Source organism: Talpa occidentalis, unplaced genomic scaffold, assembly GCF_014898055.3.
Source record: "Talpa occidentalis isolate TD23 unplaced genomic scaffold, MPIMG_talOcc4v2.1 talOcc4.8, whole genome shotgun sequence".
NCBI lineage: Eukaryota > Metazoa > Chordata > Mammalia > Eulipotyphla > Talpidae > Talpa > Talpa occidentalis.
Window position 1 is genome coordinate 118,703,052 of NW_023605194.1, and position 18,651 is coordinate 118,721,702.

An 18,651-nucleotide genomic window follows, 5' to 3' on the forward strand; every position below is an offset into this window, starting at 1 on the left:
GGGTGGCCAGGTACCAGCATTTATCATCCTAACACTAACAGTCTGCCCGGGTGGACGTGCGCTGCTCGGGGGCAAAGCTGGAGCCTGCCAGCCTTTCTGTGCCCATGCCCAGACATAGAAAGAGCTGAGCTGGGAGATAATGTGGTATCTATGCACAAAAGCAAATGACCTTCAGAGCCCCCACCCCCTTCCTGTAGAGAACTTTAAGAAACAGACCGGGGGAGACAGTGTCAGCTGCGAACAGGGCAGTTGAACGGGAAGCGCCACAAGAGGCGTGAACACCGGGACGCGGACACAGTATTTCTCTTCAGCTCAAAATTCTTGAAACATTTTCAACTTGCCCCAAGCTTTGTTACAGGACTTACTATGGCATCTATGCCCTGATCGTTTTAACTAACAGCAGGGCTCCTGGGGAATCAAATACCCCATCTTTGTCCCTAAAAAGGAATCAGGTCAATGAAAGCAAAACCCAGGGTTGGCCTGACTTCTCCGCCACCGCAAACGGCGCTTCCCAGCACCATCCCCGCCGGGGTCTCTCGAAGGGAGCTAAGCTGGCAACAGCAGGGGCCGGGAGAGCCTCAGGCCGGCGAAGCTTCCCGCCCCGGGACCTCAACGAGCCTCCCCGGACGCGCGGCGGGCTCGGCCAGCCTTCCTCTGCCCCCTCCACGCGCGGCCGCGCCCGGCCCCGGCCGGTCCAGGGCTTCCAGGACGCGTCCCCCTCCGGGTCACCGGGGAGAGCCCCCTGCGGGGCCGACCCCCGCGAGCACCCACCTCACCTCGCCCGCCGGGCGCCAACCCCCAGGGGTACTAGGCCCGGGTGCTGTCCTCAGGGTCTGCACCCCACGACCCCCAAGACTCACATTTAACCTGACCCCGCCGTCCCGACGGAAGCGCGGGCGCCCGCGAGTGCGGCCCCAACCAAGGGTCCGCGCGCCAAGCCGGCCCGGGGCGCCGAAGGAGAGCGGAGGGGGTCAGGCCGCGCGGGCGGCGGCGCCCCGGCCCCGGGGCTTCAGGCTGTGGGGCTCACAGGCCGGCCGCGCCCGCCCACCTCAGGCCCGGCCCCCCAGGACGGCGTCGCCCCCCTCACCTTCCTCAAGCCCGCGCCCGCCCACCTCAGGTCCAGCCCCCCAGGTCGGCGTTGCCGCCCTCGCCTTCCTCAGACCCGGCCCCACAGTCGGCGTCGCCCCCCTCGCCTTCCTCAGACCCGGCCCCCCAGGTCGGCGTCGCCCCCCTCGCCTTCCTCAGACCCGGCCCCCCAGGTCGGCGTCGCCCCCCTCGCCTTCCTCAGACCCGGCCCCCCAGGTCGGCGTCGCCCCCCTCGCCTTCCTCAGACCCGGCCCCCCAGGTCGGCGTCGCCCCCCTCGCCTTCCTCAGACCCCGGCCCCACAGTCGGCGTCGCCCCCCTCGCCTTCCTCAGGCCCGGCTCCACAGTCGGCGTCGCCCCCCTCGCCTTCCCCAGGCCCGCGCCCCCGCCTCAGGCCCGGCCCCCCAGGTCGGCGTCGCCCCCAGGCCCGCGCCCCCGCCTCAGGCGCCGCCGCCCGCCTCAGGTCCGCGCCCCACTCACCCTTCTCCAGGAAGCCGGTCACCGCCAGCGTCGCGGTGCCCACACCCGGCCCGGCGCCCAGAGCCGCGGGCCCCGCGCAGAACGGCGCGGCCGAGGGACAGGGGCTCTCGGCGCCGCGCGCCGCCCGCTTGCGGCTCTTCTTGGAGGACATGGCCCGGCGCGCCGGCCCGCGACCCGCGGCTCAACGTGCGCGCCTCGGAGAAAAACCTCCGGGGCAGAGGTCACGGCGCCCCGCCCACGCCGTCCTCGCGTGGAGGCGCTTAAGGAGCGAGAGGACGCGCGGAGGGTCCCGCCCCCGACGGCGCCCCGCCCCCGACGGCGCCCCGCCCCCCGACGGCGCCGCTCTTCCGCGCGCGTCCGGCCCCGCCCCGGAAGCGGAAGCGGCTGGGTCGACCTGGGGGCCATGGCGCTGCTCGGCGGGGGCGGCCTGCGGCCTGCGTTGGCGCGGGCGTTTTCCGCACGGCCGTGGGCGGGGCATCGCGGGGCCGCGGGCGGGGCCTGCGGGCCGAGCCCCCCGGACGAGCTGCGGGGCGAGCTAGACCGCTTCGGGGCCGTGTGGGTTCGGCTGGGCGGGGAGGCCGGGCTGGACGCTGACGCCTTTCAGCGCGGCCTTCAGGGCAAGTGGTGCGGCCGGCGGGGGCGGGGCTGGCGGGCGGGGCAAGTGCGGCCGGGGGGCGGGGCCCGGGAGGGGCGGGGCCGGCGGGGGCGGGGCTGGCGGGGGCGGGGCCGGCCCCTGTCCCGGGGCCGCGCTGACCGCCGGGTCCGGCCCGCAGGCGCGCTGAGGCGCTGGCGCGCGCAGGGCCGGCCGGCGGTGTGGCTGCGCGTGCCGATCGCCCTGAGCCGCTGCATCGCGCCCGCCGCGGCGCTGGGCTTCCGCTTCCACCACGCCGAGCCCGCCGCGGCGCTGCTGAGCCTGTGGCTGCGCGACGAGCCCAGCCGGCTGCCCGCGGCCGCCACGCACCGAGTGGGCGTCGCGGGTCAGTGCGGCGGGGGGGCGGGGCGGCCGGGCGGGGGGCGGGCGGGGGGCGGCCGGGCGGGGCGGGGGGGCGCGCGAGGCCGCTGCCTCCCGCAGACGCGCCCGCTGTTCAGCTGGAGAGAAAGCCGCTGACTTTCCAGGAGCAGAAGTTTTGTGTGACCCCAAAACTTGCCTCTGGCCTGGTCCTGCGTGGCCACTCCACGAGGCCACGCGGCCCTGAGCTGCGGCCCCGCTGGTGCCTCGCCTGTGACCCCCGCACTCGCCCGCCGCTCTCCACACGCGCACGCCGGCCGGCCGGGGCATCTTCCCTGGGCTCGGCTGAGCCTCGCGATTTGCGCGTCCAGGGCCCCGCGGGCACAAAGTCCACTGCTGGGGTCTCAGCCGCGCCAGGCCAGCGCCCGGCCGGCCTCACCCGACCACACCTCGGAGCCCACTGGGGTCCCCAGGCAGAGCATAACCGCGGTGATTGTTCTGAGCGGAGGGCAGTGCCCCCTCGCCCTGCAGGCAGGGCCGCCTCCCGGGCAGGAAGGGAACACTCAGAGGCCGAGTTCCCTGGCGAGGGCAAGCGCTGACCACAGCGGGAGCTCAGCAGGATTCGGGAGCAGCCTCCTTGGCGCTTCTTTGCCGGTCTGCCCTTTGTGCAGTCCCGTTACATTTTAGTTTACGTTTTCTACAGAAGCCACTGTTGATATATTCAGTGGTTTTCCTTCTTGCTTCAGAACCCTAAAATGGAGCGTTTCTGTTTCCAAGCATACCTTGGGTCACGTGTCCCTCTCCCTGCTTCATCTCCGCGTCACCCGAGTCGCAGTGCTGCCCCCACCGGGGGACTCGGGCCTGGGGGAGGCAGCTCTGCACCAGGCCCGTGAGCAGAGGGTTCTGAGGACAATGGGAGCGTGGAGGCGTCTAAGGTCAACGGGATTGCTGCACCAACTGACCTTCCTGTTTCCCCCCCACAGGAGCTGTATTTGATGAAAATACTAGAAAAGTATTGGTTGTACAAGATCGAGATAAAGTAAGTTGTTTCTGCCCCATAAATTGTTTTCCCAGTTTCACTAGAGAAAACCACAGTGCTGATGTCATGCCGTGCCCGCAGCGGGCAGGAGGTGCTACTCGTTTCTGAGCTTTGGGGCTTTTGGGGTTTTTATTCCAACCAAAGATACTGACATGGCCTGGAGACCGCGTGGCCTTGGCTGCTCACTAGTCGCAGCGTGACGGCTGCAGGACAAGGGGAAGTGGTGTTTCTAATCCACAGGACAGCTGTTCATAGTGGACTCTCCAGTGCTCATGTGGCCAGTGGCCCAGGGTCAGAAACCAGCAGGCGGCTCCCCGGCACCTGCTTTCTCCTGGAAGGAAGGAGATCGCCGGGGCCGCCCCCGCGCATCCACAGATGCGCTGCTGCAGGGACTTGGCTGTGCACAGAGAGCGGAGCTCGGACTCCTCACGGCCTTGGGGCTGTGGCCCTTGGAAAACAAATTATCACAGCTGCAGCGGCCACTTCCCAGCTGAGGTTTCTGCTGACATCATCCTCCCCGAAAGTCATCATCCAGTGACTTTCGATGTCTTCTTCCCACTTAACTCTGCTCTCCTACATGTAAACGTTATACATTCGTGCTCATGTCTGCCATGCTGTATGCAGTGGACCGCCGTGACGTGCCGCAGCCCGGACAGAGCCACGTGCGCGTGCTCCGGACATCTCTGCGTGTTTGCAACTGCTTCCACCACCCACCCATGAGCATTTTTATGCCCATTTTGAAGATGAGAACACTGAGACCTGGGGACCTAATTAATTCACCCAAAATGCACAGGCCGCATAGTGGAGTCAAGACCTTGTGCAGCTTACCTGGTTTCAGAGTTTGATCTTCAGAAGAAAATAATTCACCAAACCCCCAAAGAAATCATTTTGTGGGAGGACGGCAGGCCCCAGTGCCTCCACACTCGAACATTAAGTAAAGGTTTCAAGACAGACCCGACCCTGCCCATAAGGAACTGAGCGATACCGGCCGGCAGCTTTGTGCCAACCTGCAGAAGGGAAGCTTTGCCGCCCCTTGTTCCCCTGCCACCAGCTGCCGCTGTGGCTGACAGTGGGGCCAGGACCTGAAACGACTTAGCCAGTTACATTGGCTTAGACGCAAAGTGGAGACCACAGCTCTGAAAGGACATTGTCGACCATTCGCACAACACCCATGGTGCATTTCTGTCACTAAGCTTAGAAAAAAAGATCTGTCCCCCTATATGTACAAGTTACTTCCAGAGATGTATCGTAAAAGGCTTTACTGTCTCCTCAGTATATCCCATTAGCTGCCTTTTTCCTTGCATTTAAAGAGAAAGTGTCACCAGAGTTCACTGAGTGTTTTCTGTGCCAAAGGGCCGTAAGAGCTTGTAGAGAAAAAGGTGGGCCTGGACGAAGCCCTGGGGTCTGGCCTGCCCGCAGCTGGCTGCCGTCCTTTGGGCCGAGCCCGGGTCCCTGCAGACCTGCTTCCCCACACATGAACCCGCGGGGGCGTGACAGAGGGGTGCACCGGGGTGCACTGGCGTCCCCCTGTCACGCCCACACACGTGTACCTGTGAGACTCATCCCTGCCTGGGGCCTGCTTGGGCCACTTTAGTATTTTGGAAAGAAAGGGTGAGCCATTACGACCTTTAAATAGCGCACTGACTCGGAAATGCTTTGTCAAATGAAATGTCACAGGGCTGAGCAGAGGCTGGGAGGCAGCCAGCTGACGCCACCCACCCGCGCCCTTCGGGGTGCTGGTCTGTAAGTAGGAACCAATCTATGTAATTACTCACTGAAATGTGGAAATTCATAGAAAACCCACACAGCTCAATGCTGCTGTGCGGGAGCAGAAAGGAGGCCCTTCCCTGGCCGGCCCCGAAGGACCAGGGCCTCTGCCCGGCTGCTGGGCGTGGTCCATGCGGCACGCTGGCCTGGGGAAGAGCGAGCATGGAGGACGGCCAGGCCTGGCCCCTCGGCAGGCTGCAGTGTGGGGCGAACAAGGCGAGCACCGGGAGGCTGGGAGGGAGGGCACAGGCCGGACCCACGCTTGCCATCTGCAGCAGAGCGGGGTTTGGGGGCTCTGTTTATACAAACCCTCGCCCAGGGCCCCGGAGCCACGCCCAGGGCAGGTCTGAGGCTCCTCATCTGCTCGGAAAACAGAAGCTGTCCGTGGGGTTGGAAAAATAGAGACAGAAAGCATCAGAAAATGAGTCACTCCTGCTCCCTCATTCTTTTAGAAACGCTAAAGTAAGTTTAACTTCAGAACAAGTTTGTTTTTTTTTTCAAATTGCTTAAACTCAAAACTGCCGCAACAGGGGAAGTATCTCACCTCCAGTTACTATCTGTGAAAACTGCATCAGAAGGTAACACCTTCACTGGTATCAGAGGGGGCCGGCAATTCCTGACAGGACAGAGGGGCTGCGGGGGCAGCGGGTCATCCCACGCCACCCCCAGGGCCTCCCACAGCTGCTCATCACGGACACACATGCACACCCACGCAAGAGCGCCAGGTTGGCAAATGTATAGGAAAAAGCTGTCGTCGCAGTCATCATTCCGAACCACGGAGCTGCTGCAAACATGGCTGAAAACCACACGCAGACAAAAGCTAGGAGGCTGCAGCGCCTCTCGGGCGGAACGGAACCAGCAGCAGCCGCAGCCCCAGCGCAGGGGCAAGGCTGAGACGGCCCCAACAGGCAGGCAGGGTGGAGGGGCACTTCCAGAAGGCAGTGGAAGGCCCTTCCACGGGGGAAGGACGTGGGATTTACCTGCAAGCAGAGATTTCTGTCTTTCAGAGGAAGGTGAAAACAGCCGCTCACACAGGCCTGATGTCGACCCCTCCCCGCTCCTCGCAGGGAGTTCCTCATGAAAGCAGGTGCCGGAGGACAGGCGGGCCGTGAGCTGCTGCCAGGGAGTAGCCCCTGTGCCCGTCAGGAGATTCTGGCAGGGCCTCAGGCCAGCAGATGCCGCGCGGGCAGCAGACGACCTCATCTCGGGCGCAGCAGCCCTGAGCAGCCCGAGTAAGGCGGGTTTCCGTCCGGCCCCGCAGAGGGCCCACGGGAGGGCCGAGAAGAGACCCAAAGGTTTACACAGAAAAAGCAGCAAGTGGGACTCCGGCAATGAGGAGCCAGCACGTCGGCTTTCAAGTCCCTAGGAGGTGGTTAGAGCCCCGCGTCGGAGCCCCCTGCCCTGGGGCCCACAGTGGGGACAGAGCTGCCGCCGGCCACACAGGTCCCACGCGCCACCGTGCCCGGAGCGGGCAGAGTCCGAGGCAGCGGGTGCCGCGCCGTCGGTGTTTTGTTTCTAACACAGACAAAGGCACAGAGACAGCGGCCGCTTGGACGCTGGGGGTTTCCACAGCGGGTTTCCCAAGGGGGACGACGACGACGACGAGCCCTGCGCTGAGTTCTTTAGTCCTAAGTGGTGCCGTGGGTGCCCGTGGCCACCAGCCGTGTAGACACCATCTCCCCACACCTGGGGTTTGAGAGCTGCTCCAGGTCAGGCCCGGTCTGCCGCTTCCCACGCCCGGCTGCCTCTGCTTCTCCAGCTGCCCAGCGCCACGCCCAGCAGACGCCCAAGTGGGCTTGCTTGGGGAGCATCGCCGCCCTCTATACAGGACAGACGTCCACGAGGCAAGGGAGGTTTCTCTGCAGCCGATAGGCCCCCATGGAGACACAGCTGTGGGCCTCCCCAGAAGGCAGCAGCAGGAGATGTGCCGCCACAGGCACGCGCCCTAGAGCTGCGCGGAGGGCTCAACGCGAGCTCTGGGCTCTGGTGGGGCCAGTCTGCCCCCGAGGGACAGCGCAGCATGGGAGGAGGAGCCCCCCGAGGACCCCCGCGGCCTCGCAGCAGGGTCAGTCTCCAGGGCGTGGACCCCAAGACCAGCTCTGCTCACCTGCCCTCCCCAGGAAGAGACAGACAGGAACGAATCAACTGTCTTCATACTGCCCACGAGAAGCAATTACACTCTTTCAATAAGTCATTGACACAGAACAAGAAAATTCTTAAGATTAATATATTTGATTAGACACACAATCTGAAAATAGTTGTGAAAATTAAAAATAGCATATTTTAGTGATTACGTTTGTACTGTACTTCCTACTTATTTATAGCAGCTTCTGTATAATTCCTCTATTAATAGTTAACTAGCAGCAAAATTGTTTAAATAACACAAATTCAGTAGGTGTTTCTCTCCACTGTTTCATTCATACAGAATTTATCACATTAACCAAACAAAACCGCCTCTGTTTCCTGAAGGAAAAGGTGGGAACGGATTTCATAAGTGAACGGTTTCCCCAGAAAGAGTAAAGGGAGAAAGGAAATGGGGAAAAACGTGCATGCAATCACCACAGACTAGATTCTCAGCCACCTTGATCAGCCGAGGGTGGAATTCGCGGTGCGTGTGTGCGCGCGCGTGTGTGCACATGCGTGTGCAAATGCTGTGCTAATGCTGCTTTCTGGCTTTCTGTGCAGTTGAAGAGCATGTGGAAGTTTCCTGGAGGCCTGTCGGAGCCGGGCGAGAACATCGGTATGTACAGGCGCTTTCCCCCGCATGACAGTGTCCAGGAGACTCGTGTGTCTGGTTTCCTGCTCCACAGTTAAAATAAGACCTTGGTTCTCTGACTGGTTCAGTGTGGGGAGTGTCAGGAGGTGACTTCAGGGCTGACGTGGGGTCAGCATAGTTCAGAGCATCACAACCCCCTCCGCGTATGCACGAGGCCGCCCGCTCGGCCCGCCCCTCTGTTAAACTGTCTGGAAACAGGCCGCCCCGCGCGGACCAGCACGATAACAGAACAGGCTGTGACCGAGATCGCTAGGCTTAGTCCACGGGAAACACAAGTGCTTCCCTCCCCCAAGGGCCAGCAGCCCCTAGCGACCGTGAGGTCAGCGCCGCTCAGAGGTCAGGGCACCAGGGCGCAACTGTCCCGCGCAGGGACGCGCGACCCGCTGCTGGCCTCCACGGCCAGGGAGCAGACACGGCAAAACGGCGCAGAGAAAGCCTCAGCGGAGAGAGAACCCCCGAAATAATTGAGCTCAACAGCTCGGGCCGGAAAACACGAAATCGGCCAGGGGTCCCTTGTGGCACTGACTCTGCAGGAAGCTGGCGGGAGAACAGCGGTGGCATCCGCCTGCCCCTCCTGCGCCGCGCCGGGAGCCCGGCCACAGCTGGCCCTCCGCATGCAGGAGCCCTGTTCTCTTCAGCCAGCATCCGAAGGAGGCGGGTTCCTGAGTGATCTTTGGTGTTTTATGTAGAATGTTCTGGGTGCCTGGGACTCACTGTTGCGGTGCTGCACAGAAAGGCCTGGCCCCGTGTGCCTCAGTGACGGCGTGCTGCTCCCAGGCCTGGCTGGCCCGGCACCTGCTGGCCCTCGCCCAGGCTCTCCCGGGTCCACTGAGACCAGGGCCAGCTATTCTAGAGCCCTGGCTGCGTGTGTCCCCGCCCCCCGCCTGCCCTTTTGCAGCCACTTGGCTCTGGTCAGGATGAGGGGAGGGGTGGGGCTGGCACCGGCAGCGCTTCCAGGAGGGTGCAGCTCGGCCTGCGTCCCAGAGCTGCCCGCCGGGGACTGGATCCTGCTGAAGGCGGCCGGCGCTGGCCTGCAGCGGCAAGCTAGAGACGAGGCCTTGCTGGGGACCCCTGCCCGAGACTCGCGGCAAGGGGGCGCCCGCAGGGGTGTCTGCACGGTCACAGGGAGGAGTCGGCGTCCTGAAGAAGCCTCCTGCGCTGCGGGGCGTCGCGACCCTGAGCCACGGGCGGCCAGATCCTTCCTCACCGCCCGTCTGTGCTCCTGCCTCACGTCAGCCTAGCCCTGCCCTTAAATAACGCGAACACGAGTAAGTCCTAAAGTCTGCTCGCTCTTGTCCTGTGACTGAAACACCGCGATGTCGGGGAAGCATCAAAAATGAAAACAAAACCCTCTTGGTTTGCCCTGCAGTCCACACACCAGTCCGACAGCTACAGTGTCCTCATCTTAGCTTACAGTACATTGAATAGTAAAGGCACAACAGGGAAAAGCACTTTGTCTAGATAAAAAACGCGGACTCACGAGGCAGCCCCGGAAGACTGCGGGTGCAGGAGGTCGGCTGTGCCGGGGAGACCCGTGCCGGGGCCCCTCAGGCGCCCGCCCGCGCCCGCAAGTGGGGCCAGAGCTGACCAGGCCTCCGGGTTAATTTTCAAAGTGTTTAAAATCTAAAAACAGACAACAGTTCAAGGAGATCGGCCGAGGACACAAAGGTTTACACTAGTGCCCGCCTTTAAAACGTTGAAAACCAAGGCATGCTGCATGCTGGGTCAAAGTTTTTTCTCATTCTAAATTCTTTTATGTTTTTTACGTTAAAATGTAATCTTGAACCCTGTCTAACCTCTGGCAAATCTCAGCGATGCGGGAAGGCAGCGCAGCTCCAAAGTGGCAGACGAGAAAGGGCAGGGCTAGGCCCTGCAGGACAGACGAGGCCGGCACTGACCGGGGCTCCCCCGAGCCTGTGCCGTCGCCACAGCAGGGCCCCCGGCCTGGGCACCCCCAACCCAGGTCAGAGAGGCACTTGGGGCTCTGGAGGTCTCGGGAAAGCCGCCAGGAGACCGTGCAGAGGGCAGCAAAATCCCTGCCCCAGAATGCGCGTTCCCGAGAGTCACAGGAGGAGGAAATCCGCGCCGTGTGGAAGGTTCCCTGGGGCACAAGCGCTAAGAGGTCTGCTGAGGCCGCAGGCAGCCTGGTGAGGAGGAGCGGACCCCCACACTTGGCGTCTTATCTCAAGAAACAAAGAAAGTGCCGAAGATCTCTGGCCGGGACTGGAGGCGCGTGGCGCTGAGTGGGCTCAGCCCCGACTCGGGCGAGGGGGAGGGACCGGGCACGTTCAGACAGCTTCCCAGACCGGCGACCGGGGACAGGGAATAGGACGAGCCTGCTTAGCCTTTGGGACCCGGCTTTTACCCTTTGGGGAAGGCAAGGAAAGGGTGGGAAAGGCGTGGGCCCCGGCGCGGGCCTCAGGCGCCTTGACGCGGTGCTGGAGCTGACAGCCGTGCTGGGGCGTTCCCGCGCCCCCGCCCCTGACCCGCGTGTCTGTCCCACAGGAGACACGGCCGTGCGCGAGGTCTTCGAGGAGACCGGGGTGCGGGCGGAGTTCCGGTCTCTGCTGAGCCTCCGCCAGCAGCACCGCAGCCCCGGCGCCTTCGGGAAGTCGGACCTGTTCGTGGTGTGCCGCCTGCAGCCGCGCTCGCTCGCCCTCCGCCTGTGCCCGCACGAGTGCGCCCGCGGCGCCTGGATGGACCTGGGCCGCCTGGCGCGCACAGCCCACACCACAGCCCTCACCAGCCGGGTGGCGCGGCTGCTGCTGTATGGACACGAGGCCGGCTTCGACAAGGTGGACCTGCCCATGGAGCAGCTCCCGGCCGTGCACCCGGGGCTGTCCTACCAGCTCTACCACCGGCCGCTGCCCGCGGGCTATAGGGCGGCCCGCGGGGGCCCCGCTGCGCGCCAGGATGGTGGGCACGCGGGGGGCACAGCTCTGACTTTGGAGCATGTATGATTTCCATGAAGACAACTTGTTGGCAAAGCATGTGATTTCACAGGCCTTTTTCCCAGGGCGGCGAAGGGCAGAGGCCCCACCCGGGCGTGAAGGCGGGGTGGGCAGGGCGCGAAGGCGGGGAGGCGGGCGGGCGCGGGGAGGCAGGCGGGCGCGCTAAGAACCGCCCCGGGCCGACATGGGGAGGAAGAGGACGGCCTTCTGGCCAGGCCCAGTCCTGGGCCCCAGCTTGTACTGCCCGGTCCGCTTGAGGGCCACGTACCAGCCCGAGTACTTCCTGGAGCGGTAGGTGTTGTAGTTGTTGGATTCCAGCCGTTCAAAGAAGAAGCACTCGTCCGTGACGCATTTCTGGAAAACAAGGAACTGGGTGGTTGTGATTGCCTGCGTGCAGGTCTGGGGGCTCCCCTGACCCCAGCCGCAGCTCTGGGATCACAGACCCAGACACACTTGGGATTCGGCGGGTCTCAGGCCAGGGCCCCACAGGGTGAGCCCCAAGAGGGGCGGAACGGCCCCAAAACACCGGCCGGGGGCCACACTGAGCCATCTGGGGGCCCCTTGCTGGGCTCCAGGCTGCCCAGCCTTGGCATCCCCACAGGGAGCCAGAGCCGACCTGTCCTCCCTGTCCAGGGCCACCACCAGCCAGGTGTCCTGGGTCAGGCCCAGTGGCTTCTGGAAGGGGGCCCAGCGACCCCCCAGTGGAAGAGAGGGGCCCGGTTCATAGTCAGGCACAGAAACAACCAGCTGCTCGAGTCAGGACATCTCCCCGGAGCTAAAGTTGTCTCCTGGGCATCAGGCACCGTGGCTTCCTGCACAGGAAGTGGCCAGATGCCCACAAACCCCCCAGGACACCACTGGACATCATACGCAGCCGCGAGCAAGGCCAGGCCGCTCGCCCGCCTCTCCCCTGCAGCTGCCGCTTGTCACCGCCCCGTGTGGGAGCTTCCCTTGGGGGAAGAAAGGAAACCCCCATTTTCTGTGTTACGCTGACATCTGCTACAAGCTGGGCAACGGCATACGCTGAGTTATTCTGCACGAATTGACAGTTACAAGGTGTAAGTCTGGGGTGTGTTTTGCGCGCACATTTCCACGCAGTGCGACGCCGCCCAGCGCACGCATCGTATGGACAGGCAGCCCAGCCGCAGCGGCGCCATCCACGCGGGCCCAGGGGCTCGGCTGGGAAACCGCATCACCCAGACCCGGGGCTTTTCCCAGATTCTCTGGTTCCAAGATAAGCCAGACAAAGGCACAAGCAGGCAAATGTACATCAGCGAGCAAAGCCACGCGGAGAGCTGCGGAGCAACCCACGAAGCGAGAGGGCCAGCCTGGGAGGCTGGAGGCCGGGACAGTGACCCCAGGGCCGGCAGGGCCTGGCCCCCAGCCCCGGCAGGCAGCCCCAGCGCTGCCTTCTCCACCAACATCTCCTGTCTCGGGCCAGGGACGGCCCGGCTCTGGCGCTGCAGTGGGGGCGACGCTCTTGCTGGAGGCCCAGCTGATGCCCCTGCAGGCCGGGCTGCAGCCGGGAACAGCTGGGTCATTTCTGAACAGGTCGTCAGGCCTCAGTCCAGGGCATGGGCACAGCGGCCTCCTGCACGGGCGCGGGCAGAGGCTTCCTGTCTCCAGCGTCACGCTGGCACCGAGACCTCGCTGGCGGGGTAAGGGCTCACCCGGGGCAGAGGGCGGGGCCAGGCGGCCGCCTCCCTCATGCCAGTTGGAGCTGCAGGCGTGGTGGGCACAGACCAGGGTGCCAAGGCGCCCCCGACACCCACCTGCCCGAGGGGGCACCTGCTCCAGCGCTAACCACCCAGAGCGGCCTCGGCAGCCCAGCGAGCGACACGCTCACGTCTAAGTGCGGGGTAACGGCCGCGGGTGTGGGGAGCGAGGCGCAGCCTGTGGGGTGGGCCCGCTGGCCCAAGCTGACCACTCCCACACCGCGAGGTCAGGCCGCGGGGCCATCGCATCTGGGATGTCAGGATGGCCAGTGGTGATCAGTGCCGGGCTGACCCCCACGGTAGTATCTGAATCGGGAAGAACCAGTGCTTGCGCTTGATCTGGTTTTGCTGAGATACTAAATTTACTTTGAATTGGAAAAGGAAGGAAAGCGACGCGATGTCCGCACATGTTGAACATGGGCCCCTGGTGGGCAGGGGCGCGCGGGGCAGGCACCGTCCAGGCCGCGAAGGGCCGGGGCCAGGACCAGCGGCTCCCCCCACCAGGCGCCCATGACCCGCGGCGGCCCCACATAGAGATGCCCTGACCGCCTCGGCGTGGCGGGCCCAAGAAGGGCTCCCCAGCGGCCGTGCCCAGCAGGACGGCGGACGCTGCCACGCTAGGGAGACCCTGCGACGGGGAGGCTGACGAGGCAGCGCCCGGGGACAGCAGAGCCCACACTGAGCGGAGTGCGCGGCCTGCCTCGGGAAACAGCCGGAGCGGCGGCCACTGCAGAGAAGGGGGCCGACCTCGGGCCCCCAGGCTTTGACAGCCTTTGAGCCTTTAGCGCTGTCTGAGCCTGTGATGTGACGGGACAGAACCAAGCAGCCGGTGTTCTGCCCGCTCCGCCCCACCCTGCCCCTCCCCCGCCGGGCAGGGCCCTGGGTGGCCTGCTGCCACGTGGGAGGCGCCTACTGCCCCCAGCTCCGGTCTTGGCTTATTTATTCCTTTACAGACTTTGATTTTGTAGTTTTGGCTTATGAAGGGGTTTGCACAACATCCATCCCGAGATGCTTTTGCTTACGCCACTTCCGAGAATTACAAACAGGCTGACGCAGGTCAGCGTGGCCTGTCTCAGGAGGAAGAGCTGGAACAGAGGCTGCCCCTGTGGCGACCCAACGGGCCTCGGGGCTGCGGCCTCGGCGCCGGCTCCGCCTCCATCTAGGGCTCGCTCTTTGGAGCGAAGCCCACCCTGTCCCGCCGTTCCCGCACGCCCTCGCCTGCTGTTTCCACACGAGTTTGGCCGGGCGGCCTGCGGTCTCGGCCCCTGGCTGCCCAGCTCTGCCTGGGGTGGACAGTGTTTCGCGTCACAGGGATCACACGCAGGGCCCGCGGGGCAGGGGTCACCGCTGCTGTTTCGCGGCCGGGCTGAGGCCGCGCAGCCAGCACCGCTATGGCCGTGGGGACGCAGCGGGCACGTTCCTGCCGATGGAGCCGGCCAGCGCCTCAGCCAGCGCCGGCCTCGGGCTGCGTGGCGACGGAAACCTGAAACTGCGATTAGCCCCACTTCGTGCAATCTGTCAAGGCCAAGCTCTGTGAACGCAGGACGTCATAGGTCCTAGTATTTGTCCTCGGCTTCTGTTGCCACAGCAACACAGCTGCCGGGCCAGGGATGGGAGCGGGGAGCGGCGAGGCGGGCGGGGCGGGGGGGCCGCAGGCCCTCTGCTCTGCGAGGCTGCCCGACTTCCGAAGGGAGACCGTCCAGGGACCCCCGCGCGAGCCCTCCCCCGAGGGGGCCCCTGCGCACCCCGTGGAGGGCATCGGTCTCCGCCTCCACAGCACACAGTGCAACCCCAGACGGCCGCAGGCCCCACCCAGGAGCAGAGGGGGAGACGGCCAGAGCCGGGGCAGAGGGTGGGCGACCCCGCCTGCCGCCCCTGCCCCGAGGGCCTGGCTGGCCCCAGGGCCCGGGCAGACGAGGACAGCCCCGAGGCCGCCTCCAAGTCCAAGGGCTGTGTGGTAGGGGGACTTGCTGCCCCCTGGAAACTGCCCGGCCCACCCACACGTGCTGAGAGGGCCCTGGAGCCCAGTGCGCCAGGAGAGGCTATGTCCTCCAGGTGGACATAGCCCGCCTCGCGCCAGGCCTCGCCCCACGCCCTGTCCAGCCAGGCTCAGGCTGCCCACTTGTGGGGTGTCAGGCTCCTGATGGGCCGGAGCAGCGGGCAGGGCCCAGGGCCGCTCCCCAAGGGAGCGCAGTCAGTCTTCAGGCCTGTCCTCTTAAGCTTGGCGCCTCCTCGTTGAGCCCTGGTGTCTGGGGACGCACTCCCTCGCGGAGAGGCCGCCCTTCCCAGCCCATGGGTGCTGCCCAGCTCTCCATGCCGGCTCTCGGGGGAATGGCCCTCGCTGGCCAGGCCTCTGCTCCCGGGAAGTGGCACCACAGCGCTGGAGCCAGGCGGGCGGGCAGTGCCAGGACAGGCCCTCACCCGCCACCAGCCGGCCAGGCCCAGAGGCCCTCACAGAAAGGGTGTGCAGAGAGGGTCAGCCCTTCCTCACCACAAGGCCCAGGTCTCCCCAGTCACCCTTGACTCGCTGTCCTGGGACACGCTGCTCGGCGGCACATCCCCCCAGTCCCCCCAACTCTGGCATCCACCCCGTCCCCCATCCCCCCCGCCCGGCCCCCGGTGTCCCCAGAGGCAGCCCCCCCTCCAGGCACCCTGTCCTCCAGAGTGACACGGGCAGCAGGGGCGCCAGACATCCCCCATCAGACATCAGACATCCCCCAGCTCTGGGCTGCTCTTCCTGGGCTCCCCCACCCGCGCCCCCTCCCCCAGACCCGCTGCCTCAGGGCGCCTGGGCCTCTTGCTGGTGGAGCCCGAGAGGCGGGCGGAGCCTGGGCCATCGCCGGCCGCGGCAGGGAGGGGCGGCGGCTACTCACAGACGCCTGCAGCCTCCCGTCCTCCTTCATGGCCAGGTAGCGGTCGGCGCACACACCCTTGATGGACACGACCCCGCGCTCCTCTGCTTGAAGCTGCAGCTTGACTGTAACAGGAAAAACGACCTTTGTGGCACCACAGAAGTCGGGGCAGCCGCACCCGCGTGGCCGGCAAGGACAGAGACGTGCCGACCCCGGGCCCCAGAGTCAGGGCTCCCCAGCTGGCAGCCACAGCCCCGCCACCCCAGACGCGCCTGTGCTGGACACGCTGGACACAGCTGCGCCTGGGGCTGTGTCCCACGGCCCCTCACGTGGCGTCATGCTTCCACCCTGTCCTCCAGAGACCGGCCGTGGGGGACAGGGTCACCCACCGGCCAGCCGCCGGCCACTCCCCTCCAGCGGCTGTGTCCACTGCGGAGGTCTGGGCTGCGGGGGTGCAGCTGGAGGAAGCCACCCAGCCCCCAGGAGAGCCCCAGGCGCCTCCAGGAGCCACACTTAGGGTCCGAGTCAGCCCCACAGGCCATGCGAGGGCATCAGACTGGATACCCGAGGCCACTAGGCACCATTGCAGGACACACATTCTGCCCGGAGCATCCCCAGGAAGAAACTAGAAGGTCGGCCACAGGCGAGGGCGGAGGTCACACAGTTTATAAACCAGGAACAGCATCAGGACACCGCCCAGACAGCTGGAGGTGGCAGCACATTCCTAAACACAGGCCACAGCCAAATAACACCTGCCCCCCACCCCCACCCCCACCCCACTTGGCGAGTGTGTGGCTGTTGGAGAGCTCAGACCCCGCGTGGCCAGGAGCGGGGGCACCACCACTGCGCTGGGCAGGGCCAGCCTCGTCCTGGGGGCACGCCCTGGGGGGGCCGGGCAGCGGGAGGTGCTCCCACACGCCCAGGGAGGAGGGGTCTGCCGAGCCCAGGGAGCCCCACACAGCTCGAGACAGCGGGCAGGGGAGCGGGTGAGATGGGAGGCCCAGGCGCGGGCGAGGAGCTGAGGGGCCCAGGGGAAGGGGCAGGGAGTGTCCCCTGGCAACCCGAGTCCCCTCAACTCCCCCGGGACTGGGCTTGGAGCCCATGAGCCGCAAACGTTGCTTTGACGGCGGGACTCCAGAGGCCACCGCCGAGAAAGCACGTACACCAGCCACAAGCTCCGTCGGCATCACGGCCTCGCACGCGCACCCACCCTGAGCCGCGGCATCTCGTGCTGGGACTGGAGCGCGCCGGGAATGCCGGCCGGTGCAGCCACGGTGCGGTCACGCACAAGCCGGCCCCCGAGCCCCAGCGGCCAGGCCTGTCACGGCGGACCCGGGGGCGGCTGCAGGGACACGGCGTGAGCTGTGCAGGCCCCAAGCCTGCGGGGCCGGCCTGGCCGCTGTGCCCAGCCCTGACCGGCACCAGTCCCGTGGGAGCCAAGGCCGCAGGGGCCTGTGGTTGTTGGGGGGGGTGGAAGGCAGGCCGCAGCGGGCAGAGCAGCCTGTGGGGAAGCCTGGGGAAGGGCCACGGACCTGGACAGTCCTCAGGCCACGCTGGCTCTACAGTCCCCCAAGCAGAACCGGCTCCTGGCAACGCGAGCCGGCCAGTGGTGCGTGGATGCCTGCACCGGGGCGGTCACCGTTGAGGAAGAGGCGCCGATGGGCGCATAGCCTCCCACACGACTCAGGTCCAGAGAAGGACCCAGAGCCACGCGAGACCCCACCCGCCTGCCCCGGGTCCACGCCGGCGCTCACGGCCAGCCCTGGGCGGAAGCTCCTGACACGGCAGCAGCCCCTTGGCCGGGCTCCTGCCCGTCTGCTGCAGCTCAGGTGCTCCCACTCAGGGGTGGCCTGGGCGGCTCCCAGCGCTCACCCTGCGCCCCCTTCTCTGGGGCTGGACCCCTGGGAAAGCGGGCAGAGCGGAGGCGGGAGGCAGCAGCCCGGCTCCCTGCGCATCTGCAGCCACAGCCCCTCGTGAACATCTGTGGAGCCCCAGACCAGGGCGGGTGGGGGGTCCTCAGATGCCTGGGGGACAAGGCAGCACGTGACATGCACCCCTCACCTGCTGGAGGCAGCCAGAGCAGCACTGCGGGGTGGGGTGTGGCACAGGCGGGCCGGGGGAAGGGAGGGGAGGGGAGGGAAGGGCGGAGACCCGGGCCCAGCGGCCAGCCCCCCCACGCCCCCACCCCTGCCCCCCTCCGCCCTGCGCCAGCCGGGCTGTTGTGTTCCTGGCGCTGCCACTGGGGAGGCTCCGGGAACAGAGCCCCAGTGTGCGGGCCTGCGGGGGGGGGGGGGGCGCCTGGACTGTGCAGAACGAGACGCCTCTGGAAGCAGCCCAGACGGAGGCTCTCAGGAAACAGCCGCTCGGCTCCTCGTCAGCCTGCGGCGCCTCCGCTGCGGAAAAGCCGGCCTGGCCAAGAGCGGCAGCCGCCCGCAGGAGCCTGGCCCGCCTAGCCGGCCACCGGGGCTCGGGGACTCGGGCTGCGGGAAGGCCTCCCCGAGGTGCCGCCGCGCCAGTGCCCAGAGCGCGGAGGACACTGGCTGTGAGCAGGGTTTGGGGCTGGGGCGCCTTCCCCGGCCGTGACACCCAACATCGAGGGTGACCCTCGGCCTCCCAGGGGCTCTGCGTGGACTGGAGAGGGGTGGCCGTGGGGACAGCCTGCAGCCGCCGGCCACACTATGGGGCTCCTCAGGGCCCCGCACGTCCTCCCACATGGGGCTTCCACCTCCTGTTTTGAAAGCATCATCCGACCCAAAAGGCTTGCGGCGCTCAACAAGGGCACACGCTCTCCCCGGCCCCGGCAGCGGCGTCCCTCCGGCAGGAGGGTTAGGGTTAGGCACACCGGACAGGCAACAGGCCTCGAGCCCCCGCAGGGAGCCTGGCTCTGCGGTGCGGCCCCTGACCAGGTGAAGACAGGCGGCCTCTGCGTCCACCTGCCCCTTTTATGTACAAAAACACAGGACTTGGGCATTTTCTGGTCTCTCCCTCGCCCGGTACCCGGGCACACCCAGCCGATGACCCGGACCCCACGGGCGGCC

At 65.9% G+C, this 18,651-nt stretch overlaps 2 protein-coding genes across 3 annotated transcripts in view; one reads left to right on the plus strand and one right to left on the minus strand.

Moving 5' to 3' along the window:
* The window catches only part of AFG2A (AFG2 AAA ATPase homolog A), a 65,489-nt gene that overhangs the window by 32,791 nt on the left and 14,047 nt on the right, over positions 1-18,651 (minus strand). Inside the window, exon 2 of the mRNA XM_037497138.1 lies at positions 15,635-15,738. Coding sequence (XP_037353035.1) covers positions 15,635-15,738 — 104 coding nt within the window. The remainder of the gene's footprint in view (positions 1-15,634; positions 15,739-18,651) is intronic.
* Positions 1,055-11,134, plus strand: NUDT6 (nudix hydrolase 6). 2 transcript variants are annotated; one of them, XM_054690621.1, is made up of 4 exons: positions 1,055-1,131; positions 3,497-3,552; positions 8,005-8,059; positions 10,601-11,134. In XM_054690621.1, the coding sequence occupies exons 3-4, from the start codon at positions 8,014-8,016 to the stop codon at positions 11,053-11,055; spliced, it is 501 nt and encodes a 166-aa protein (XP_054546596.1). In that variant the 5' UTR covers positions 1,055-1,131; positions 3,497-3,552; positions 8,005-8,013; the 3' UTR covers positions 11,056-11,134. The 2 variants fall into 2 exon arrangements, with proteins under 2 accessions (XP_054546596.1, XP_037353037.1); XM_037497140.2 differs by lacking the exon at positions 1,055-1,131 and adding an exon at positions 2,083-2,181.